At 39.1% G+C, this 27,207-nt stretch overlaps 1 protein-coding gene across 2 annotated transcripts in view; it reads left to right on the top strand.

The window, feature by feature from the left end:
* The window catches only part of GLRA2 (glycine receptor alpha 2), a 127,966-nt gene that overhangs the window by 43,399 nt on the left and 57,360 nt on the right, over window positions 1-27,207 (top strand). For both annotated transcript variants that reach the window (XM_072852856.1, XM_072852848.1), the window contains exons 5-7: window positions 2-84; window positions 1,169-1,306; window positions 4,064-4,278. In XM_072852856.1, the coding sequence (XP_072708957.1) occupies window positions 2-84; window positions 1,169-1,306; window positions 4,064-4,278 (436 nt within the window). The remainder of the gene's footprint in view (window position 1; window positions 85-1,168; window positions 1,307-4,063; window positions 4,279-27,207) is intronic.

Below are 27,207 nucleotides of genomic sequence, written 5' to 3'. Positions count from 1 at the left end.
GGCTTACTTTAACCTTATCCTGTCCCATGGACTTGAAGAATTTTCCTATGGATGTACAGACATGTACAATGCAGCTAGAGAGCTGTGAGTGTCCAATTGCTTTATCTAGCAAAGAACAAGATTTCACCCTAACAGTCGGTGGTTAGATAGTATCTACATTGTTGTATTTGTGTGGTGAGACTCAATATTCCTATTTTGTAAGGGAAAATCATGGAGGAACAGTGCTTTCACTGTCCATCACCGTACCGTGCGGGTCCCCTGTCTCTGTGCTGCTCCTGTTCCCTTCCCTTTCTCCCTCCCAGGACACATCACCTCACCCATCAGGTCTGCATCACTTCCAGGGATAACCACAGTGATGCTGTGCAGAAGAAATTAAATCTCAGGAAAGTAAGACCAATTAGTACACAGACAGGGATTAGCTGTGTCTGATCAAGACATGCTATGGTCTTTTGAAAAATGGAAGCAACATACCTGATGAAGCAGAGGTCCTATAGGTACGCTTAGGTATTTAGCTAGCCATCTACCAAGGCAAGGTATGGATAAGCGTGTACCGGCACACACTCATCCATAGCACGTAGCTGTCAGCATACACCTTGTTTAAGTGTGTCAGCACACATCTTATTTATTTTACCCATAAGTATGTAGCCATTGCAGTCAAAAAGAGACTTCAGTGAGTTGCAGCCTCCCTCTTTCCCCTCAGCACCTCTCAGTGGTAGGTTCACAGGTTTACAAAAGCTGCAGTTTTCTTTTCAGTAAGGGCCGAGCATTCTTCAGTCTAGAAATCCATGCTTTGTTGGTGCCCACCAACTACAACATCAAAGAATGATGAAAATAAAGCAAAATGCAGGCTGATACATAGGCACAGAGAAATGTCATTTCAGTTGTAAACAGTATCTTTGATGGGCCAGCAAAATTATTTTTAGTGGCAAACCAGGGCAGTATTTCAGAACATAATGGTGTTACTTGTTGCTCTTAATAGAGTGATAGTGCAGTAATAGTAACTGATAACTAACAGCAATAGTGCTGTTGTTAATCAGACAGTTTAAAAATATAGCTGAGATGATAACTTGTATTGCAATAAAAGACATGCTTCTGAGACATAATAATATTTGTTTTTTATGTTTTCCAGTCAGTTACCGTTTAATGAACTCTGATTTCTTTATTGTAGTTGGCTACACCATGAATGATCTGATATTTGAATGGCTAAGTGATGGACCTGTGCAAGTCGCAGAGGGTTTAACCTTGCCACAGTTTATTTTGAAAGAAGATAAAGAACTTGGTTATTGCACAAAACATTACAACACTGGTGAGCATTATTCTATTTTTTCTATTAATTGCTCTAATGCTATCTATTGTCAATTTTTAAGGGGAAAAGACGGGTAAAATAAAAGCAGACTTTGAAATTAAAATTTGATTCAGCCACACTTACTTTTAAATCTGAAAGAATGAAATTTTCTCCCTTTTATTTGTGTTTGCTTGAAAGATTTTGTTTCCAAATTTCCTTTAATTTCATTAAAGATATTCTAATATACATATTCTAATACCCTTAAAATCATTGAGGAATTTAAAATCTGAAAAAAATGATTAAAAAAACCTAGTTGTTTTGATTTTCTTAAAAGGAAACTTTTTTAACAAACTGAATCTTTTCTTAAGTATTGATTCAACTCTTTTAAAGTACTGTTTTTTTCTGTACTTGATTTATTTCTCCAGCATATCAAAGTGACGATTAGGAAAAATATCAAATTTTCACCAGCTTTTATGTGTGGTTTAATTTCTGAAATGTAGTATTTGAAAAGACAATGCTTTCATTGCTGATCTGGATAGTGTACAGACATGAAATGTTGGGAAATTAAATGTTTGCTTAATACTGTAATCTTTTTCCTATATTTGCTATTTTGAAGTTTCAAATGCTGTGTTTTCCACCTTTAGCTTTACAGAGCAGAAAGAACTGTGTTAAAATTTGGATTTAGCTGCTTGGAGTTTATTTAACAGGGACAGCATTTAGAGAATAGTTTGCTGGGTGCTTGCTGGGATTAGATATAATCCCTCTCATCTAAAATAGCTTTTTCATCATCTCAGTGTAAGAGCCAATCTGGTTGCATCAAATACATTTGTTTCACTCTGTGAAATAACACGAGTGGTTCTGCCTCTGCCAAAAATAAGTCACATTCATTCCTTATGAAAATAAAATTATTGTTTTTAACTTTTACGAATACAGCCTCTTATTTTGGGGCCCAAAGTGCCAAGTAAGGAAAGCTTTGTGATTCCACAGTCCAAGGCCTGTGGAAAGGGGGACTGCTGTGACTTCTTGTCTTTTCTCACACTTAAAAGGGATAATCAAGAGTAAATTCCAGTAGACAGAGCTCACCCATTTGTAATTTGGCTGATACAAAGTTTAGCCATTTCCTGGCACATAACTCAAACTCTGAATAAGTGAGTTCATCTGCTTTTCTAATTACTGTCAGATAACCATTTTGCAGGGTCAAACACTGAAAATAAGTGAGGGGGGAGAGCATGAGCAATAGCTTCCTTGTATACCCACAAAGATTCCCCACAAAGGATAAAAATGCCAATTAATAGCTCCCATTACATGTAGTTAAACAAAATGAATGTCTGATTAACAAAAGTCAAAAGTGTGTGGCCTGGCCAGGGAAACTGAAAAGCAGTATTCAAGCGAAAGAAAACTTTGCCTATGGGCACCCACATTGCTGTCTTCTACGTAGCATGGTCCTTCAGGTTCGCTGTGAAATTCAGATGTGGATAAAAGCTGTATTATTTAGCCTTCTCCTCACACCCACACTGCAAGGCGCTCTGTCCAGGTTGCACTGCTGGCATCTGGAGAGCATGTGAGAGATTGGGCTACTCTAATGCCATTGCTGCCACACGTGGCCATCCCACACCTTTTGGGTCCTCTTTTGTATGAGCAGACTGGTCGGGATCAGTCGCTATCCAGGTCTCAGAGACTGTCTTCAGGGTAACAGGTCAGGCAACTCAACAGGTCAGGCCACTCATATATGAGCTTCTGTCCTGCCAAAAGATATTATTCAGTTCTTCTCCCCTCCTCTCTTTGCCAAACAGCCTCTGCATTGTCCTTTGTGCCAACTCTTGCACCCTGCCATTCAACTTTCTAGACTAGCAAAAAAAAAAATGCATGCACCACAAAAAGGAGCAAAAAAATCTAATTATTTCACCTGAAAGGATGAACAAGGAACAATGCATCTTCATGCATTTGACCAACCAAGACAAAAGGGGTCCTTTGAAACCATTAGCATGACATCTCAGGAAAGACAGACATTTTTGTGCTTGGATTAGTCTGCCTCGAGTGAGAGCCTTCACAGTACCTAAACCACAGTAAGGATACACAGTAATTTGGAGAGCACCACAGTGTGATTGGATTAGTAGCTGACGAACTGTTGCAGCTGAGGACTCTGCATCCCCCACTGCACGACTAGCTCCCCTGTCAGGCAATCCTAAACTTCTGTCCTCCGCTACCCCTGTGGAGCAGCTATTTGTTGTTTGAAGAATCACTCATTTCCCACAAGAGATGGTTGTGGGTTTCCTGGAGTTAGACTTTTGGCAAAATTCAAAGTAGGCTTTGAGTTGATTCTGCTGCGAGAAACAATCCACAGCACAGGCAAATGACATGACCAGAATGAGAAGGGGTGTCATCTACCATAGGACTGAAAGACTAATAGTTTACAATTTGTCTGTTTAAGTATGTTTGCTTAATCTCATGTCATTAAAAGAGCAAAATGCTGTCCCCTTTTAATACTAAACATTGTGTTTGACTAAAGTAAAATCTTATTAACATTTGAGAAAAGAAACATTACATTACATTTTTTGGAGGTGAAACAACCGCGCTAATATTCGTTTTCTCAGTTAATGTGAGACAGGGGTCCCATGTGTCTCCCAAACTAGTGTGCAGCAAATGGCTGACTCGCATTTGTGTATCAGGACCTGCTTACAGTGTCAGGTTATGAAACAGGCCACACATCTAACTTGTGTTCAGAAAACAAGACAAAAATGTGCAAAAAGCATTTATGAAAGTAATTTCATGTTCTAGGAAAGTTTACATGCATTGAAGTCAAGTTTCATTTGGAACGTCAGATGGGATACTATTTAATCCAGATGTACATTCCTAGCCTGCTGATTGTGATTTTGTCCTGGGTTTCTTTCTGGATCAACATGGATGCTGCTCCAGCTAGAGTCGCACTGGGTATCACTACAGTTTTGACAATGACCACGCAAAGTTCAGGATCAAGAGCTTCCCTCCCAAAAGTAAGGAAATAATTTTGTTCCACCAATTTGTTATTAAGAAGAAATACTTGTACTAATTTTGAAATTTCTGAAAGATCTGTGTAAATATGCATCTGATAAGAATATAGGAGAAAGTGGTAGCAGTGTGGTGTTAAACAGTTTCAATACCCTCACATTTGGATTAAGGCAGGTTTCTGCTGGCTTGCAGGATGGCTGGAGTCTTCAAAGGTATGAATTTTTAATGAGTTTTCACAAGTTTTGACACCTAGTTTTCAGCATTTAGAAGCCAGATGTTTCTGAAGTATTTAGGTACCTGACTGGATTTCTGAAAGCACTTTCATGAAAATTGGACCTTCTTTCTGACTGGGCACTTTATAAACTCGGTCTGGTCTTTTCTGGACTGTTAGACTCTCAAATATCTTGATGTTTCTAGATATGGCACTTAGTCCAATGGACATATAAATATACATAAATATATATATGTATATGTAAAATACATATATATAACATGTATACACCTAGAAGGTTTCTCTGGAGAATCTTTTCAGTGAGGAATTGCTGATGTCTTTGCTTCATGGCAGAATTTGTCCATGTTCTCATTCAAATGTCATCTGCAGACCTCCATCCTGTCCATGCACAAAAATATCCTCTCACTCAAATTTTGTGGTCTTTTTAATCCAGGCCAGATGCTGTAGATGGGCTTAGAGATTAGAGACTGGATTCTTTGTTTAGTCAGGCTGACAGCTCTTTTCGGCATGGACACAGCCTGAATGCTTTTGCTGATAGCATTCCCAGCAGAATTTCACGTGCATGCTCAGGCTTTGTACAATTTTCTGGAAGAGAGCTCAGAGGTACATCAGTTTACAATAGTCTAAGGAGTCACAAGATATACTCCCTGAAGAGTCCTCTTTGCAGCTGTCCAGCATCACAGGGACCGGGATCATAAAACTGCTCTAGCAGCAATGAAAGCACAAATTTTGACTGTTTGTACAGATCATGATCCATTCCAAAAGACACGTTGTATTTTGTTCTACTTTACCCTCAGTGTCATATTTAGTCTCATTCCAAATAATGTAATTTGTTCAAAAGGAGTATATATAGGGCAACTTCAAAAACTGCACAGATTGTGTTACTCTTCTGTTGGTAATGAGAAAGCATCACTTAAAAATCTGGTGACTACAACAGTTGGTTCAGCTTCACTTGTTCACTTGCAGATATGTATAATTTTCCATGCAAACTGAAAACCTTTCACATATTAACTCAGAACTTCAAATGGATAATTTCTTAAACAGTTGTTCAGACAATTCAGTCAATACTACCAAGTGAACACTTTGAAAAGAAAGTCAACAAAGAGATAATCTTGGCAAGGAGCATACAGGCTCTGTAGATAGCAAGTTTGGAGTCACCGAAGACTGTGTCTAGATGGTACAACACAATTCCATGCTGATATGTTCCAAGTCTCTTCCAAATTAACTGGCTTGAGAATTAGAGGTGGTACAATCACTGTAGTGGACATTTCCACCCACATTTCCAACTGGGCAAACATACCCTGCCAGGAAGCTCTGCAGTGTTAGCATGCCCAAAATGCTAACGCTTTAGAAAGAGTTTTCATCACACCCTTTTGATCCAGCTGAAATGTTTCTCCCTTTTGTATTCTGCCTCGTTTGAGTAGAAAAGTATTTGCTGGATAATTTTCTGGACTTCTGCTGAGTGGAAGAAATGGGAAGATCCAGAATATGTTGACTGTGGCTATTTGATTATTGGAGAGGTTCTTCTCCAGCCTCAGGATTAAATAGATTTATCTCAGCATCTGTCAGATAATGGTGATGCTCTGGCTCTACTCCATCCTCTCCCAGTGTTTTCTGCTGTGTTCCTTTGCCAGAAGATAGGCACTAAGGAAAAGTACCTCACCAGAGGTACTTTTCCAGCACATTTACCAGCACACTTTACCAGCACACTTATTTCAGTAACACTACACCTGGTTGTTGCAATTCCACTGTGTAATTCAGCTGAGCTGTACTTTAAAGCTTTGGTCTCTATATAAGTGAGTTAATCCTCATGGGGGCTTTTGCAGGTGTGCCAGTTGACTTAAAAATGTGATTCTAAAGCAAATGCTAGCATAACTGCCAGATGACTCCCACCTTGGATGAATCAGGTGCCTGAAGAAACATGGGACTGACCAAAACCAAAGTGCTTCAAAACAGGCTTTGTGTGCACGTGTAGCTGTATAGCCATGTACAGCCATACAGGTCTCATATCACCAATAACTGATTCCTTACACAAAGAAGCAGAAGCTTTTCTTGCTGTTGCTGTTGCAGGCACCTAGCTATTTTAAAACCTCATCTGTAACTTAATACCAAAATTGTGTTTCTTAATAAAATCTATCCAGCTGAAATACATTTAGAAATAAAAACATGAAAAGAATTGAATCATATCAGTGTTAAATCTGAAGTCCCAAAATGGGTCTTTGAAAGTAATGTTTCTCTAAGTCCTGTCTACGTATTGCCAAGGCACAGGAAATTAGGCTGTCAATAAAACATCCATTTAAAAATTGCTCCAAGCATGAATATCTAACAGAATAAGACATGACAGGAGGGTTATTTTTGCAAGAGTACTGAAAAAACATGCAACTTTGCTTTGTGAAAGCAGACTAGATTTGAATACAAGAGTTAAATTTTTTCCCCCCATCCTTCTTTGTGTCCTATTCTTATTAACACACATTTATACAACTTAACTTTACCTTTCATTTACTCAGTCTCATGCCAAGAGTTTCTTCTCATTCTTCTCTACTAAAATAGATATTTACCACAAAAAACAACGAAGTGTCAAAACCCACCAACTTTAAAGAGAATAATTCTTTCACCTAAAAAAGGCAAAGAAGAATTCTGATGAGAAGATTTGTGGTTAGTTTTATTTTGTCAGTTTCCAAGTTACTACCTAAACGATAAAAGTGGTACCATTTAGAAGTAATTACCGACATACTGTTCTCAACCCTGGTATAAGATTAAATGACAGAGTTCTGTTTGCTTAAAACTGCTCTTTTCCATATTAATAACTAATATGCATTTCGATACACAGATTTCATAATGATAGGTCACAGCAACATAGACATTAGGCATTCAGTTATTGAAAATTAAACATAAGATTGAGACTGCTGAGAAGAGAAGAGAAGAGAAGAGAAGAGAAGAGAAGAGAAGAGAAGAGAAGAGAAGAGAAGAGAAGAGAGAAGAAAAAAGGAAAGGAAAGGAAAGGAAAGGAAAGGAAAGGAAAGGAAAGGAAAGGAAAGGAAAGGAAAGGAAAGGAAAGGAAAGGAAAGGAAAGGAAAGGAAAGGAAAGGAAAGGAAAGGAAAGGAAAGGAAAGGAAAGGAAAGGAAAGGAAAGGAAAGGAAAGGAAAGGAAAAAGGAAAGGAAAAAGGCAAGGCAAGGCAAGGCAAGGCAAGGCAAGGCAAGGCAAGGCAAGGCAAGGCAAGGCAAGGCAAGGCAAGGCAAGGCAAGGCAAGGAAAGGAAAGGAAAGGAAAGGAAAGGAAAGGAAAGGAAAGGAAAGGAAAGGAAAGGAAAGGAAAGGAAAGGAAAGGAAAGGAAAGGAAAGGAAAGGAAAGGAAAGGAAAGGAAAGGAAAGGAAAGGAAAGGAAAGGAAAGGCAAGGAAAGGCAAGGAAAGGCAAGGAAAGGCAAGGCAAGGCAAGGCAAGGCAAGGCAAGGCAAGGCAAGGCAAGGCAAGGCAAGGCAAGGCAAGGCAAGGCAAGGCAAGGCAAGGAAAGGAAAGGAAAGGAAAGGAAAGGAAAGGAAAGGAAAGGAAAGGAAAGGAAAGGAAAGGAAAGGATGAAATTAATTCTAGCTGAGGCTCATGTTTGATGCACATAAGAGAAACATCTAGAAAGCCTCTTCCAAATGAAATATAATTATATTTCTTTGGTAAATTTTGTAGTATTTCTGTGGAATTATTATCTTTGCAGTATTTTGAAATTTTGGCTAAGAATATATGGTCAAATTCCAATATCAGCAACATAGTAATAAAGAAATCAATATGCATTTTTTTCCTTATTCTCTACAAAGTTGATTCCTTTGTTACTAAAGGTAAGAATAAACCATGAGAGAGTTTACATCCCAACAAAGCTACTGTTCTAGGAAGGGAAACCTGCAGTGCCTGTTTCAGAAAGCAGAAAGATTATCTTCCTCCATATTTTTAGCATAAGCTGAGCAATACTGTGTCCTGCTTCCTTCATGGACATGAAATAACGATTTCCTGTATAGGGTGTATCTGCAGAGAAATAATCACCATGGTGTCAACCTCTTTTATAGTGATGAAATTATTTTGTGTTTGTTACAGAACACTAGTAAGGGGTCCTGTGACCAGAGTTACACTTACTGGCTCTGTTAGGGGGTGGTAAGGAACTAATCCAGAAGGCTGGGGTTGAATACCCTCCCTCCAGTTTGTCTAATCCATTGCTGGGATGGCCAGGAACAGTGATCCAAAATAGCAGGGTTCCTATGATCAGTTCCCTTTCCCACATGTTCATGTGTATAAGCCTTACCCACATCTGATACTCTACGTCCGGATTCCTCTGGTCATGTCATCGTTTTCCAATTAGAAACTTTGGCTAGAAAAATGTTTGTGCACCCAGCTACACCAGTAGCTCTTGCTGATCAGCCAGCTGAGCAGAAATACTGGTTGCCAGATGGGTGATCAGTGTGACCGCACATCCACGATGAAACCCTCAGGAAACCCTGAGCTTTCTATGCAAGTCCTGTTCATGAGCCCAGGAGCTCCCTTGCACCTAGAGTTTGCTGGACTTCATCTATGCAGAGAAACTCCACGGCACACAAATCAGGAATCTGACGTAACCTACCATACATCCACGCAATACTGAGCACAGGCTTAGATCCAACGCCTTCTGGAAGTATCACACCCACGGCACAAAAACGGTAGTATGTATTCATCAAAATATGGATTAAGGAACATCTGGGCATCATAAGGGACACAGAAACATAGAATATGCCTCTACATTTTTTATGGTCCCAGCTGTGTATAAGCAGGGGGAGTAAAAAGGAGGATATCAAGGTACAATAGCGCAATATTGTTGAGAAGTGTTAGAAAACAGTTCTTTTCTTCAGAGCATTGAATGACTATTCTCTTGCTATTCTACTTATTTTTAAACACCTTCTCTTTTGTTGAATCAACAGAATCAAAAGTTTTAAAGCATTTTCAAAAGAGGCATTTGAAGGAATAATGAGTTCTCTGCTGTGCTAGTAATTGGGTATTTTTCAGATTGCCTTCTTCTTAAAACACTTATATAAACCAAACCTTAGCAACAACAGTCCAAGAAAATGAATAACTTTTAATGACATAAAGCAAAACATTTGAGGATGTTTTAAGTCAAGTAAGTGATAGCAACTGTGTTTTACACAGTTGCATAGTGTTCATATTGTGTTACTTTAATCCACAGTGCTTAATGAATGCATGTTCCTTCCCCAGGGAGCAATCTGTGCAGAAAAAAAGTCTCATTCAAAGCTCACTGAAACCTCTGGGAGTCCTTCCATTCACTTAATCTTGCTTTGGATCACTAAATGCATTACCAAATGCAATAAAAGCATTATATTCTAATAGGTGCACAGACTTGCAAAACCAAAGTCAATGAAGTCTATCCCCTTTGGCAGTAAGTGACTGCTTTTATGCGTTGTCCACTATCCCCAGCATATTTGGAGACTTTTCAAGATTCCTGGGCTTCTGGCAGACCAGTCGGAGAAAGTAACCTCTCCTTTTTTGAATGCCAAAAGTTATCAAGTAAAGAAGCTCCAAGAATACAGCACATTTTTAATTTTGAATTAAGGTTAAAATGATGCCATAATAAAGTTTAAAAAAAAAAAGAAGAAATGAGGAGAAATAACAATAAAGAAAAAGGAATAGATGCTGTTCTCAGAGATTATATTATTCTGTGTTCATTTGTTTTCATAGGAAGTAGAGCACCTAAGGTGGTAGCTTACTCTTTCATGTAACAAAACACAGAGATGATACGTTTTGGTGCAGGATTATGGTAAAAAAGCAATAATGAAGTAACTTGGAATGGAAGCAATTTTTTGACAAACTACTTTTACTCTAGTCTCAGGATCTGAAAAGGAAATACAGGAGTAATTCAACAATCATGAGATACGTTAATTGCTACTTACTTGGCTTATATGGGTGTCTGAGCACCTGACATGCTGCTTAAACAATTAGGCCAACCCTATTTTTACTAGGTGTTTGTAAATTCCTGTTGTAGACCTGATGGTCCTAAAACAGTACCGTGATATTTAATATGCCTGCCCTATGTCACGTATTTATTGATTCTGACGGGGGAACTACAAACAAATTTCCACTTTAAAAAAATTTGTTCAGGGGCCTTAAGTCAATTTAAAAAGAAACAACCTAGTGGTTGTCAGTTTTCTGGACCATAACAAAGTGTGCGTGCTGTCCAAACCCTTGGGAAGTCAGGCTGCACTGTCAGGTAACCACGAGGATCTACTCTTCAGTCATGTGCCTATACAGAAATGTTTTAGCAGTCACTTGTTTTGTTCATTTTCAATGTTCTTACATAACTTTCTTCTCCCTTGCCATTATAGTTTTAACATATAACGTATATTCTTTCTTTTACTTATATTAAGACAATCATGAAACCTGCTTTAGCTCTTTTTTTTTTTTTTTGAGTTTGGCAAAACTAGGTACAACTAAATCTTGTATTCAGACAGTGTTTTCAATATTCAGTGTTCTGTTCCATACAGTATTTGAATTTGGACACACAGATTTGTCCTACACTACATAACAAAGGGACTCACATAGACTGAAGCTCTTTTTCACCAAAAAAAGTTTCAAAATAAAACAAGGGTCGTAAGTAAGTGAGCATGTGTTTGCTTGCTGTGACTTATTGAAGCAGTTACTTCAGTACAAACTAATTGTCACTAAATACAAAGTTCTGTGTACAAAATAAGCAGTCCTACAAAATACTATAAAATAAATTCCTGTCAAGTTGTTTATAAACACCTGCTCATAAGTTATAGTTCAAAAAAGGTGTTTTCTGATTCTGCTCTACAGCTTTTTCATATTCCATTTATTTTTTCTTTCTTCACTTTTTACTTATGTTTTCTCATGAATGGTTTCGAGACAAGATATTAATGTATTTGTGCTTGAGGGCAAGAGAGTGTTTGAACTGCAGTGGAAGATACGGTACATGTACCAGATGATACGTGATGTACCAGAGACAACTTTCTAGCCACTTCAAGTATGAGTAGCATTGTGGCCATGTTAATACCAGCTTGATATACACGCTTGGTCCTGATGAAAAGACTGTGTGGTGCCCAGAAACTTCTCTGCTGTTTCCACCTACATCAGCTGGTCTTGTAAAAGACACTTTCCTTTCTTGCAAATGTTGCTCCTTTGAGATCTAGGTAGATACTTACACAGCTAGCCTATGCAGTTACAACTTCACTGGGAGCAGTATCTCAATTAAAGCTATGTTGGATGAGCTTTGGCACAGTTATATATGCTGTGATCATGCATCCATTATAGGAAGAAATTTTTTTCTTCCATTCCACAATCACTTCCAGTTCTGCAAAACCAAAGATTTGGGTCTGCTGCATGGGTAAGAAGACAAAAACCAGCAGCATCCATGTTTCTTGTGAGAAGAGCAGGAGGAAGAAGGATGTAGATGTTAAAGAGAGCATCTAAATCTGTTGCTAGAAATTATCACATTATTCCGTTTAGCTTGGCCACAGAGATTAGGTGTCCTGGCCAATCTTTGGGTCTTAAAGTAGTTATGTACAAATTCTAGTGAAATTCTTCCTGCCTTTTCTTCTGTGCAAAGCTGACTGACGAGATACTGGATAAAGACTAATATATTCGGTTTATAGCAGATTCTGCTCTATGAAAGTAAAAAAAAAAAAAGACTCAGTAAATCAGTCACTTTTTCCACTGTACTAATCTAAACTCTAAAGTTTACTTTTCTGTATAGTGAAGACAGTGGTATTTACTGTACTACAAAAACAGTAGTTGCTGCCATGCGTGACAGCTAAAAATATGCGGTAAGATGTGTCTGAATACCTCTGGGATGTAGTTTGAGCACTCCTGGCACTTCCTCAGCAGGTTTTATAATGCAGTCATCTGGGAGGGCTGGCATTCAGCGGAGCCTATTTCAAGCATCAGAGAAGGGTTGAAGTTATTGTGCACACCAGTCTGCCGGTTGTTTCATAATCCTGGCACAGTACTGAGGCTCTCCGGCTTCATTGTTGCACCCTCCAGGACCTTCTGGTGGCTTTTAGTGGCTCTCTGAGGAACGCTCCGCGCCACTCTTTCACACACATAAGCACTGCAAACCCGCTCTGAAGCAACGACGTAGGCTGTTGTGGCTCATTCATTTCAAATAATTGCAAGCCTTGACTCTATTAGGTCATCTAGGAATATTACTTATGAATATACCCTGTTAATATTTCATTTGAAATAATGTTGATGGGACCCCCTGGAGTCTGGGAAAAACACTTTCATTTGCAGTGTACCTTAAGGCTGCCACTTTCCAGTCTGAACATCAGTGCACACTGCACATGGCTGTTAAGGCAGCTGAGCCATTGACATCTTACTCCCCAAAAGTTGCTTTTGAGCTACAGTGCAACCATATCAACTCTGTTGCTTAAACGACAGGTCTTTTTTTCCTTTGGGAAATGCTTCTCTGGGGAAAAAAAAAAAATTGTTTGTTCATATTGATGCCTAAAAGTATTAACCCCTTCCTCTCTGCTCCTTCTCCCCCCCCCAACTAAACAGAGAGAGGCAATTTACTTTTCTTACTGGATGTGTCAAAAACACTTCTTCAGGAGGAGGAACTAAACAACTCAGTGTCTTGTTTTTAAATATAATACCTGTGATACCACATGACTATGACTTTAATTTGCCAGTAGTTGGGCACACTTCTTGTTGTAGTAACACCAGCTTTGGAAATTAAACAATTCTAAACTAGGCAATAGCAAGAAAACAATATAATTTGTTTTTAAGGCATGGAAATATAGTAATGCACTCTAGAATACATCATTATTCACAGATCCTTAGTAGTAAAGTTAAAAACCCTGATGAAGTAGTCTCTTTTCCTCCTTATTTCTTCTTCCTAGAAGCTTGGAGTTAATGGAGATATCTTGCCTCGAAGAGAAGGAAGCACGAGAGCAAAGATCTTTGATCTTCAGTCACTTGTATCTGGTGTTAGGCCTCCCTGTCTGTGAGAAGTCTTTCCTTATTCTACCAAAGGTTAAGGCTCTGGAGAATTGAGCCTGGACTCTCAGTATGTCTGAGGGAAACTTAAGTGACTAAATCACAGCAGAAAATACAAGTTACAAAAAAGGGAGAACACATAACAAATGTTCCTCAGTACACGTATTCATAGAAAGATAGTACGGTTATGATATAAATAATTCTCAATAATGACACTATTATAATGAGAACATATCAATATCTGTCACATACGGGAGAAACTATTTCTATTAAAAGATGGTCTACTGAGAAACTAAAAATTAAAGTATCTCATTGATATAAATGATTGCATTTTTCATCTCTTTTCTGCAGAAGGGAATTTTCCTTTCTGTGTGTAATGACAATCAAAACACTTTATTGATAGATTTGTACTAAAATATGATGAACAGTGCTACTTTTAAAATTTATATGTGGTCAGGAGGCACTGATGCCCATCCCTTTATAGGGCTTGCTCAACTTAAAAACACCTCTTAATTTTCCAGGGAACCATGTAGATGGTCACAGACAGCAATGAGAATACCACCTTCCTGGACTGCACCACCCTATGCTTGAGCATGCTCTGCTCATCAAAAACTGATTTAAAAACAGTTTAAATTTGCATTGAACTGACAAAGAAAAAATGAAAACTTAAGAAAGTGAGGCAGCCCAAATGTCAGGATTATAATAAAAACTCTTAGAGTTAGACAGTGTGTTCTTTTGCTTTTTCTTATTCAAACAATCAAAACTACTCGCTTGCTTCTTTAAGGAAGTCGCAGTTGTCTGACAGGATCTATTTTATGAGTTTGTTGGCTGCATTTTGCTGTCTCCTGAACCTTCTAGCAGAAACAGAATCTGCTTGGAATGAAAACAAAATCCTGTCACTGGGAATGACTTGAATTAAAGCATTCAGATGCTCAGGCTTTACCACTGCTGTTACTTCTTACGAGGGCTCCCCAAAGTCAAGGATGACAGGGTTATGACACAAAGATAACAGTGCAGAACAACTCAGTTGTGCATATATCCATCCCTGGATATGAAAACAAAAATAACCTTGTTTTTATGTGTCTCAAAATGGCTAAAATACTACTCTAGGAAGCAATGTAGTCTTTTTTTATGTCTTGTTTTCTCTATCTGTCCTGTCTAGTGAGTGGGAAGAATAAGACATAATTATTCTCTTAATTGGTTAATTATTCTCTCTGAAGTTGGGTCAGTTGTCATTCTTTAGTAATGGTGTAGCACTGATTTTAACTGGGTAGCATTGCCTTTTTGGTAAAAAAGAAATGAGAACTTTATTTTTTTTAACAGTTTTCCAATGCTCTGTTAGAGTGGGGATAAACACTGCATTGCTCAAACTAGACGTGCTATATACCATACTATGTACCTCTGCGTATAGAGGTGACTTCTTATCTTTTTCTACATTGACTGGAAGAGGAGACAGACATTTTGCAACAAGTCAAAAAAGCGTGTATTACACATGCTTCCAGGCAAGACTTGTAGCTTGGCAAATGATTTAATGGTGAATTGTTTAAAGGTAAAACTCTCTCAGTGAGTACAGGTATAAGAGTTGATTAGCTTCTCACATTAATGAGGTTTCAGTAAAACCTTTTCCCAAATTGAAAGGCATACCTAATTAAAAGACTGTGGATTGCCTGAATATGGGAACTGCACTTCACAGCAAGTTCATCTGGCCAGTTTCATTCATGATTTCTGCGATAAGGCTGACTTCCTCCAGATGTACTTCCCTCTTAGTTAAGGAAAGGCAGCCTCAATAGCAGCTGTTGACCGCAGCAGAGTACAAAAGCGTCTTACCCAGCTCCTCTGTCTGCCATCTGTGAAACAGACTTTTAAAATAAATCCTTGCCAGCGCTAGCCATTGTCCTCATTATGAATTTTTTTTTGTAATTCATACTCTTTTGAGATGCTTTTCTGAAAGACAACTGAAAATCACCCTGAAGAAAGAATGAAAATGAATTTTCAGCTTTAATATTTTTAGCTAAAACCAAATTCTGCTATTTTCAGCTAAAATCAAATACCTAGTTCTTCCTAACTCCTCTTTGTCTTTGTAGTACACGTTATATTAGATCTGTGCTCCAGCAGAGATATGCATTTTAGATGGGGTCAGGGATTTTCTCTGAGGAACTGCTTTTTGTAAAAAAATGCCCCTTTGTTGAAGCTATGCAAAGGGTACTTTAGAATAATGTTCTCATTTATTGGAAGAATTTCCCAAACCATTGCTGTTGACTTCCAACCACTACTGTCTGATTTCTCCAAGACATCCTTTTTTGGAGAGTAACATCTCTTGTTACTTGGAAATCAAAAGTTAATCAATCTAAAAATATCTGAAAAGCTTGACGTGAAAATAGAAATAATGGAAATGGTTCAACTGACATGATTTAAAAAAATTCAATTTGTGATTTGTGACTTTTTTTACATTTTATTTTTTATTGTAATTTAGAAGACATTTCTGAAATGTCAAAAATCCCCAGGGAAGGGAAAAACCACATCCCACTCAGATCTAACATTTACTGAGATACTGGTAGGCACTTTTCAACTTTAAATAATAGTAAGAGTTCAGAGAAAAATTGCTCTAATTAAAACCTTACTACAGTCACAAGATCAAGCTCAGGCATTGAAACACTTTGAGAAGAAGACAATAAAATCAAACTGCCTTATAGTGAGCTCCAGCCATGCTTGTTGTAGCCAGCATATGAAGCTTCAAGTCATCAGAGCATAGTTTAATCAGTTGTTTCTATTACGATGTGTCTTAGTGACTTCTAGAAATCATAGATCTTTTAATTTTCCAAGTCCAGAAGGGACAATGTGGCCTTCCAGGATAACACTGCTTTTTTGCATCCAATTGCTGTTACAGTTGTGTTCTATAAATACTCTATATTTGGCTTAAGCATGTTTTAAAAGTGTGCGGTCTTGCTCTGAAAATGAAGTTTGGAAGTTTATTTCAATAACTACCCACGCACACCCTTAAAGGGAAATGGTTTTGAGAGGCTGTGGATTCTCTGGCTTTACCTTCCAGCTGGTGTTCCTTGCTATGCATTTCTCTTCTGAACTACAAATGCTTTCCAGACCCAGTGTCTTTTCTCATTCAAGAAATCCTATGATGAAATTGAGCAACCTTTCAATCTCTTTTTTGATAAACTAAACAGATTGAGCTTCTTTTGTCTCTCACTCGTACTATGTCTTCTTCAGCCTTCAATCTTGTATCTTCCTCACTGTGCCAATATCATGTTTTTAAATATAGCAACCACAACTACGCTACCGTGGAAACTCTTAATATAGCCTTCCTCCTCCTCCTCCTCCTCCTCCTCCTCTGTTCTGTTTATAGACTCAGTAGTTATATTCACCTTTTCCCCACAGCTTTGCACAGCTGATGCTCATCGTCGATCCCTTTCAGTACCACTGGACGTGCGCGATAGAGCCACCCTGCCTACAGATGTGGCCCCCTCCTTGACTGCAGCAATGTGACCTGGTACTGGGCTCTTTTCACAAACATTTGGTTTGGAAGTGCCCAGTAATCCTAATTATACTTTATTATGTACCTTATCATATCACTGTTTGTAGTCCTAACATTCTTTGTTTCTTCTGATTTTTTCTTCATTTTTCCAGGACTTTTTGCTTCTATTGGTTGGTGCTCATTTTCTTCTGTTTTTACCTGGCTTTTAAATATTTCCTTTTTAGCCTTTTTTCAATAGTAATGGCTATTTCTGCTTCTCCTGTAATGTCATAAAGGATATTTAAAAACGAAATTTATCCTGTTTGATGGCTGTGGAATTGCAGTTATTAAAATCTTTAACTCTTGCATGGTTGTAACATACTTAGTGCTAGTAAATAAGAAAAGATTTGTGACAATCTGTGCTTATTCCATGTAAGTTAGGACAAAGTTACTGCTTTCTGAAAACACAGCTGATTGTAGAAGGTTAATTCTCAGTGGGGGGAAACTTACAGAGAAAGCTATAGCTGAAGACATATCAGAGTGTAAAGAAGGACAAAAAGGAGGACGCCAAAAGTTTTCACTACTTTTCTTGCCGTTTGTGGAATAAGATGGTATACTGAGAACTAATATGAAATAAAAATGGAAAAACTAGATTAAATTGAGTAGTAACTTGCAAGGATATCAACAGTGTTGTGAAAAAATGGCAGTTTATGTCCATTTAGGCAGTTAAATAGCGATAGAGTCTAGGGCAGCTGGGAAAGGCATGACTGCATGAGGGCCTTCCAGGTCCCCAGCCAGAGAAGTAGTTGACAGTTTGGGTGCATGGGTGAGGAGAAATAAGAATTGGTAAGAAGTCAAGTCTGTGCAGCATCAAATAGGAACAATGTGGATTAAGATGAAACACATACAGAGAAGTTTATGAGTTTAATTCATTGTGAGACAACAGAGTTCCAGTGGCCACATTAGCCTGAGAAGAGAAAAAGCTCTTCATAAGCAAAGCCAGATAGGTAATCATTTTAGTACCAATTAAAGTGAATAAAGACCATGTTAAAATAGTAAAAAATTAAAAATGTAGATTTGTTTTTGCATTCGAGGAACTGTAATAATGTAAACAGTTACTTTTCTGTCCATGCAAGATAAAAAATGCACCAGAAAAAGAAAAAACTGCTTAACAGGTGGAGGTAGGGAGAAGAGAGAGGAGGAAATAAATAACAAGACCCTTAATAGTTATTGCTTAAAATCAACAAGTGATGTACATGCACTGAAAATATTCATATGTAGCTGTATGTGAAGAATATTAATAGAGGATTATTCTTCAGCTGTAGCTTGTAATAACAGATTGAGGAAAGAGTAAAATAGCCCATAACAGAAAGAAATTGTGTCCCAGTTGCATTTGCATTTTTAAAGTTTTCTGGAGAAAGCCAGAGCAATTCTTTCCACTTAGACTAATGATGGCTACTTTATTATATGCATCTGTATTTCACAATCAATTTTAAATCAGAAAGTAAATATTGGACTTGTAAACGTGCAATGAGATCCAACTGTCAAAACTGAGGTGGCTGAAAGTTGTTTTAGACTGCATTTCTAGTCAACAGAGAGAAGGACACACCTCCACTGCCAAATTCTTCTGACATTCAGAAAGGTACACAAGGTAGGTCAGATGAACTGCTTGTTTCAAGTGCCGACAAGGGAAGCCAGGGTGACCAATCTGAAAGTCAGATGTCTGAAGTGATGTGAGGTAAATCCAATTCCAAACACACAATGTGAAAAATAGTAAAATGTGCATTATAACACAGAAATATTCAAAATATTAAGCTCTATTTTTTTTTTCCAGACAAGTGGCTATATAAGAATCTTCTTACCTAGGTCTACTATTTATGTGTGATTAAGATCAAACCTGTAGTATTTAGGAAAATAAATGAATTTTTTCCTCCTCATTCTTTTTCGCATGCAGTGCCGACACGGATTAGAGCGAATGAATTGTGGATGAGGTGGTATCCAAACCCTTGTTTCATTACAGTCTGTTACACATCTGTTAATCTTTAAGACAAGTAGGTTACAGGAGATGACGCTGAGGTCCTGTATAGAGCTAGTGGGGCTGCCCACAGGGCATAATTCAGTCTCCAGTATCAGTTTTACAGGCAAAGAACTGCATGATCACAAGGACTCAGTTTGGCTCTTGGAGCTGTAAATTAGAAAAGAAAATTGAATACATACAAAGTAGAAATTATTGAAACAGTAGATACGTAACTTCACAGTGGATTAAAAAAAAATCAATTCTCAGTGTAAACTGGCACACGATTTTGTGCATTGTAGGAGGAAATCAGAGAAAAGGGCTTCCATTAGTTCGTCATTTCTTCAATGCAAGCATTTCTAGGTAAAAATGATTTAAGTATTTCAAGAATGGATTGTCATCAACTAATCTTATGAAATCCTCCTGCATGTAAAATGGTCACATTGCATACTGACTGGAGCCAATATTGGTTTTCTTACACCATTTTGAGTGATATACCAGTGGCATTTTTCCATTTATGCATAGGTCTGCCATGCATAGAGCATTTATATAATGCTCCATACTCTATGAGAGCTTTGGGTTACATTTATTCACATAGTGGATTTTCAGGCCTTTGTGGATGTCACTGTGATTCTGCATTTTTGAAGGAAGGAGAGGCAAATGCAAGGCACATGCCAGACTCAGGAGGTATCTCTCCCTCTGTACAGAAGACCAATGCTTGAGTCAGTATGTATCGTCAGAGCTTCTTACTCACCGGAGTCAGATTTTATTTGCTATTTTTTTGTGTAAATTCATTTAGAATTCAGTACGTGAACAAAGTTACAAGTGTGTCTCAGAATCTAATATAAAGTATTTAATTGAGTCTTTTGTTTTAGTGTGCCCAACAGGTTACGTGGGGAGATTCTAAAACCTTACAGAAAATAAAAAGCTGAGCTTTCCTGGATAAATTCTGCAGTATTGTCAGATTTGTGGATCTCTGATATGCGTGGAGCAAGCACACACCATGCCACTGAGATCTGCTTTTCAGAGAGGAGGCTAAATCCTCAGTTGCTTTAAACTGTCACATCCTCTAGCTAATTTACCTACTGGAGACCTTGTTTGAGTACATATATTTTTTGATGGAAGAATATTTTTTTAAAAAATTACATCAACATTCTGTAGATAAGTATCTTCTTTTAATGGAAAATTTAGGATTTTTTCTTCAGAAGATTCAAAATCAGAACATCCAAGAAAAGCTTGAAGTGTTTCCATTTGGATATGCTATTGCAATTTTTTTCAGAAAAGCTGGGAATCACTTGTGTCATACTCCCCTTTCTTCTGTGTCCTTCCCTGACATTTCAGATGCTTTACTGCCTCCTGTAGTGCTCTACTGGCTCCTTCCAAGAGAACGTATCACAGGACATGTAGTCTGAGCTGAAAGAAAAACCCATAAAGATCCCAGAAGAACAAAGAGCTAAACCATACCCCAGCAAATATGTTTTAGCCTTTCCTTATTGAATGATTTTTGGTTTGTTCCAAATTGGAAAGCTGACACGTGTATGCTGTTGTGTGCGCTCTTGCTAGTTCCAGTGCTCTAGTAGAGGGAAGCTGCTGTTAAGATTTCAACACTGTTCACATAATTGCTTATGGGTTTTACCATCTCCCTCTGTTGTTGTCTCTTGGTCATTTTTACAATCTAAGATCCTAAAACAACAGGAAGTTTTGCTGATTAAGGAAAACAATTCTGTGAAACCGCAAGTTCCCGATACGCCCATCTTGTGGAAATGTTTGCTCTTCTTTTATTCTACTAGATAACCTACAGTGCAACACTTTAGATCTAAAACTAGCAGTGGTCTGTACGTTGCACCTTACTTTTCATATGCAATTATTTAAATTTTCAGATGTCATTGTTTATACATGAGTTTGGAGACAAAAGCAGAATATTTGGTAATTTAGACTCTCAAAAATGGATTAAAGTGCAAGAATTCGGTGACGAGATTAAACCAGAAGTGAAATTCCATTTTACCTAACAAATAAGCACATGCTTTGCCAACTGCAGAGAATATTCCCCTCCTCTGAGAATTTTATCAAGGATATGGTACATGTTCAACACTTCTGCTTACCGCTACATCACAAAAAGCCTTTAACTATTTTGCCATTGCTACTAATGTCCGGTAATAACAGGCAGACATAACAGTAGGTAAGAGCAATGCAGCTGGGATTTGAGTGTTAGAATGGAATTGGAGGAAAGTAATTATCTTGCATCCTTTTTGCCTCCTTTTTGCCTTTAACTGTCATTTCTGATGCTATGAACTTGGCTGAAAATCTGCAAATTGGTTTCATACCAAACCAAAGCTGCACTGGAAAAAATGCACAAAGCTATCTGTCCTTGCACCATTTGTGTCACTTGTAGAAATGAACTTGAAGTTAACATATTTATACAAATGTTTTCAAACAGCCACACATCCTCCCCCCTCCTACCTCTCTTCCCTCCCACATAAGCACACACCATCTGGAGTTGCCAGGATACTGTGAGAAAGGCTGTTTTTACACGGCTCCCAGCTGTGACCAGGTACAGAAATGTGATTGCTTTGGAGAGGACCTCTCTTCACAGAGTTTTCATGCCGTTTTAGCAGGCTTGGGAGATGTGCATCAGAGGCGAGGTGTGGGAGGCATCTCTGTTAGTGCTCTCTGGGTGAGGCACATGAATACGTGAGAATACACTGGAGCACGTGCTTCTTGAGATCTGCTCCTTCCAGTGTGTCATTCACATTTGTCTCAGTTAAGCGTCACTGAGCTTACCCAGTGTTTCTGGCTCTTGTAGGAGCAGCAAGGAAGGTGCTGATGTCAAGTACTCTACCCTCCAGCAGCGCACTGAGGTCCAAGTGATGCTGTGGACTCATATCCATGTAGCTAAGCGCCCGAGTTGTCTGTTGAAGAATATGGATTTTGACCCTGTTGGGGGATTTTTTTTAGCACAATCTTATTTTTTTATTTGAAAATACCAATTTGTCAAATTCAGGAAAGTTTCCTAGGGACAGGATGATGTTTTATGATTCCAGGATAACTTGGAGATAGAAGCACAAAACTGGGAAATTGAGATCTCTGGTTTTGATTAAAACCAGGTCTGATTTTAACTCTAAGTAGGGGTAAACTAAACCTTAACTCCACTAAATAAATATAAATGACTCAAATAGATGAGCTGAATTATGCCCCAGAGATGCTTGTTCCTCTTCCCTTCTTGTAGAAATAACAGGTCAGATGTAGAGCTGTAAAGATGCTGCAGTTAGATGAAATGACCCCCCCCGCCATCATATGTATCTGCAGCTAGTGTACTAACTCCTGTTTTACTGACTATTTAGTTTATGGGCTTTTCCCTCCACAGTATTTTATGACAGATCACCATCTTGTTTTAAAATAACAGAACAACAACAACAACAAAAATCAAACTCCAAGTATTTCCAAGGCAGAATTGTTATTTTCAGGTTGTCAGACATGCATGGCTTACACTTCAGGAAATGTGTTCTGGAAAGCAGTAAATCCCCAAAAGTTTTAGAACTTATAGTGGACAAGCAATTACACAAGGACTACAGGTAGATGCTGTGCAAAAGGGGCTAACTTGTCTATGGGTGTGTCAGCTGTGAATGGGAATGGAAAGATGATTTTACCTCTTTATATAGCGTTTTTATGACTAACACTTGTGTATTGCCTTTTTTATGTGAGCAGCCAAGATAGAACTCATACCTACTTTATAAAACTAAAAATTGTTATTTTTTGTGTAATGGTCCTGGAGGTGGTTTTACTCTAACCTGATTTTTGCTGAGATTACCGGCCTCGCCTCGCATTCTCTTTTTTTCACATTCTGTGCTGAAACCCTTTGACATTGTCCTGCCGTCTTATATGATAAAACTCTGTGCGGCCTGATAGCTTCATCCAGGTAGCTGCAGTCTATAAACATGCACACCACTTATACAGAGAATGACAGCATAGGCACTGACAAAAGTGATAAGGACATTTTTCAGAGTTTCCTCCCTTTTTTATCTGTCATAAAATGTGATCCAGAGCTGAAATCCAGGGGGGCGAATTGCTTTACAAGAATTTCACTTCTCTTTTCTCTAGTTTGTCTTTGATTAACTGAAAATAAATTCCCAATCAAAACTAACTCACAGAAAATCCATTTGCTTATCTGTCTCCAGTGTGCCAGCAATGTTGCTGAGGGTAAGTTCAGCTGCACTAGCTTGCACTGGCTGTCTTGGACACTGCCAAGGGTGGCACAGTAAGAGCCAGTGGCAAACTGCATTAAAATCCCAAGTGCTGTGCTTGAGCCAGACTTGCTTTATGGCCCTCTGAGGTATACATGAACTCTGTGGACTATGGCAGGGCAAGTTATGTGAGTGAATCAGGTAGATTATGCCCAGCCACTGTCCCCCTCTACCTACCCCATCAGTTCTTGTGGTGATACCATGTGGTCGGCATCAAGCAGACAATTTGCTTATAGGTCCCAAAAAAAGCTCAGTGTCCCATGCGGGAAGGACTGATGCCTTATGTCAGGTGCCTGAACTCACGCTGCCCTTTGAATGGGAAGGGGCTGTGCTATACGGATACTGCGATAGTACAGCCAGTGCTGTAGACACACACACCTTGCAATATAGACGTAGCAACCTCTAAATTATAGGAGAAAACTTTCACCACCAACTTCCTATGAAAACTGCTTGAGAATGCAGTGTTTTGTGGTGACAGCAAGCAGATAGACACAGGAAAGGTATATTGGTAAATCAGCTAAGGGTTAATTTACTCTTCTGAAAAGACATCCTTATACCATGTAGACATATTATAAACTTCCTAGTGATATCTGAGAATCAAATGCAAATGGTTTATGCTATTTAGGGTCCCCCACACATCATTTCTGGCAGCTTAGTCCTTTAAATGTCTAAGCTCTCTATGCTGTTTCAGCCCCAGTCTCAACCCTGACCTGATGAGAAGTGAAGAACCCTAGCTCATGCCAAAGCCTTGGAAGGCAGCTCTTGGAGCCAATATGTCTCACCAGCCCAGGACGTGCTGTAGGCATTTTCTGAGAGGCGCAAGTCATGGTCATGTCCTAGTGCCAGCAACGCTTCAGGGACGTGAAAGATTTGGAATTAGCTTCCTGCTCTGCCTAGAGCTAAAGGCAGGAAGCTTCTTCTTGAAATGTGTTTAATTAAAAGTCTATTGTTATTTGTGTAGCAGAGAAAAACGTCTCTCTTTCCCTCTCCTTCCTTTCTCCTCCTGATCTCTTGGCACCGTTCCTATCTCTTAGAGTAGGCAGTTGTTGGGAGGTAAGGCACTCAGCTGGTACCTATTTTTCTCTGAATCATGTCGAACATGACTTTGTACCTGCTGAATGACTTTGTACATGAATGACTGCTGAATGTACCTGCTGAATGACTGCTTTGTACCTGCTGGATGACTTTGAACATGACTTTGTACCCGCTGCTGTGCGCTCGTGGTGCTCAACCTTCACCTACCCCCAGTCAATAATATAAAAAAGTACAGTATCCTACTTGGCTGTCAGTTTGGACAACAGCAGAGCCCCTCAGTAGCAGTGGCAACACCACTGCTGACTGTGAGCGAGGTTGGAGATACTCAACTGCTGGCAGTTGGCAGATTCTCTCTGATGATGTGCTGACAGAAGAAGTAGGTTTCGGTCCCTAAATCCAAGGCAGGGCAGTTGTGTCCATAGCAAGTGCAGACAGTTAGGTGTCCAAGCCTTTTTGCTTTTCTCTGCACCTCATTCCTGAATAGCTTGGACATACTTCAACTTGGTTTCTGAAGATCTCCTTGCATGGTTGGTTTTGCCCAGGAAATGGAAGGACATAGGAAGACACAACAGGATACCCCTCAGCCTCAGGGCACCTAGGAATCAGATGCTGAACCCCCTGGGCTCACCTGAAGATCTAAGTATCAGCCAACAAATGAATGGCACCTACTCCTATAGTAACAAATCCCAGAAACTTCAGGCGCTAACAGCCTGCTCCTCCTGCCCATGCCTCTTTCTGTAGCAAGGCAAGCAGTTCAATAGAGATATGACACCAAATTCACTGTAGCGTAATTTCAGTGAAGCTAGTGCAAGATGAACTTATCCCTTAATGTTTTGTCCTACAATCTATTTGTGACCCACTTTTCTTGTTGTCACTTCATCCTTTTAAGGGAAGGGAATCTCGAATTACTGAGACAGTTATCACTGATACCCTTAGGACCTAATGGCCTTGGCTTGCCCTGGTGTGAGGAGCCCTGAACTTCACTAGGAAAATGGCTGATCAGCTCTGAATGTACTTTAGACCCATATTAGGCTCTGCATCACAAAAGGTTACCTGTGAACTCCAAACCCATTCAAGTGAAATAACACGGTTGCAAGCTGACATATAGTAGGTGAGCCAAATCTGCTCTCTGCTCTGGCTAGCTTGCTATTGCATGACCATCTTAAAAAAAAGGTATTGTTGCTATTAGCACGTTGTGACATCATAAAGTTACAAAAACACCCTGTCCCCCAGGGAACAGATGGTGGCATCCTCAGTTCTGCAACAACTGGTTTGTAAAGTCATCTGCGATACTCCTTGGTGAAGTGTGGGTTAATCCTGCCCAGTGAGATGCAGCCTCCTGTAGGCTATATTTGGGGAGTCCCTGACAGACATCTTTTGGCATCCTCTGCGTCTGTGTAGAGGCTGGAGAAGAGGTCTGGAGCACTCCCTGCTGCCTCCTGTGTGCTAGGATTCAGTCTTGCCTGAAAGGGCCCAAAACTGGGATGAGGTCCCTTGCACCCACTTCAGAGCCAGACAAACAGGGCCTGGATGGAGAAGTTCGCTGGTAGGTCAAGTGACACAGTTCTCTGGAGGCATTAATTCATTTCACTGCGCTGCATGTGTGTGTGTGTATGTGCTCTGCGGTTGGTGACCATGATATCTGTATATTCACAGCCATGGTTTAATTAATCCTCTTATGGATAGAACCTCCCATGGCATTAAGAGAGCAAATATTTTTAGCCTGTATAAGGAGTTAGTCCTGCCCACTCACATGAAATACTTTAGAAGGCAACTTATCTACTGCAGGTAGCTAGGACGACAAAAGAAACTGAGGTTTAGATTATAGTAATTAAAACTTACTGAGCAAATGAAGCCCTGTGTGAAGGGACAAGAATAATTGGTGACTTCACCTTTTAGAGAAAAAGAACAATTCTTGTGCTACATGCCAGTCCTCCTCCCTGCCCCCAGGGCAGAGGTCCTACCACTTTTGATTGTGACTTTTATAAAGGTGTGAGAATAAGCCATGTTAACTGCTGAGTTCCCGTGGCTGAGACTGATGGAAGCAAATTGCAAGGACTGAGGAAGAAAACACCCTGAGAGAGGCAGGATTTTACATAAGCATTATGAGCAGCGTCACTCACCTCCTGTTTGTCAGACAGATTTGTACCTCCTCAGAACCGTTAGGACAATAGCACACATGAATTTTTTATAAGTGCACAAGCCCTAATAAAAACTGAAAAGTAAAAGTGAGTTGCCCTTTGCCCCTCTCAAAGAAATGACAAACTGAATGTCTGCTGCTGATTTGCCTCCACGTTCATGACTTAAGTATAGAAAAGACCTGTAAGGACACCTGAGTATTCCTTCCTGACTACAAATAATGCTTTTAGCAATACTTAATGCCTTTTCTTACACACTTAGGACCAAAATAATCCTTACCCTGAAGTTCATATTTTGCTTCCTACAACTCAGCCAACTTCCACTTTGCAGAAGAAAGAGCTCAAAGGTTGCTTTGTGATGTGAGTGTATGTGAGTCCAGGGGAAGCGCCTAGTGGGGTGGGCAGCAGGAGTGACAGCCTTTCAAATGGCTAGGGGATCACTGAGCCATGGTAGCTACTGTGCTGAAACTCTGTTGGAGGAAGAGTATTCAGAAACTCATATAAATTAGATTTTTTTAACCCTCCCCATTGCAAAGGACTTTCTCTGAAGCCTTTTATGACCATTTCCTTATTCAGGGCAAATACACAGCTCTTGGTGAGAAAATTATTTTCTAACATATATTATTTCCTTTGGATAGAAATTCAAGCAAATATTGGGGGGGGGGGGGGGGGGCAGAACCGGTGCTTTTATAAGAAAAGGATATCATTAACGAAATTTAACCCACCTCGGTGTATCAAGGAAGTAGCTGTTAATGTTTTGGGATATATCGAATATTTACTTCTTCTTCTTCTTCTTCTTCTTCTTCTTCTTCTTATTATTATTATTATTAT

This window comes from Ciconia boyciana, chromosome 1 (assembly GCF_034638445.1).
Source record: "Ciconia boyciana chromosome 1, ASM3463844v1, whole genome shotgun sequence".
Lineage (NCBI taxonomy): Eukaryota > Metazoa > Chordata > Aves > Ciconiiformes > Ciconiidae > Ciconia > Ciconia boyciana.
Note: the sequence above shows the minus strand (reverse complement) of the source record. Positions and strands in the feature narration are given on the sequence as shown.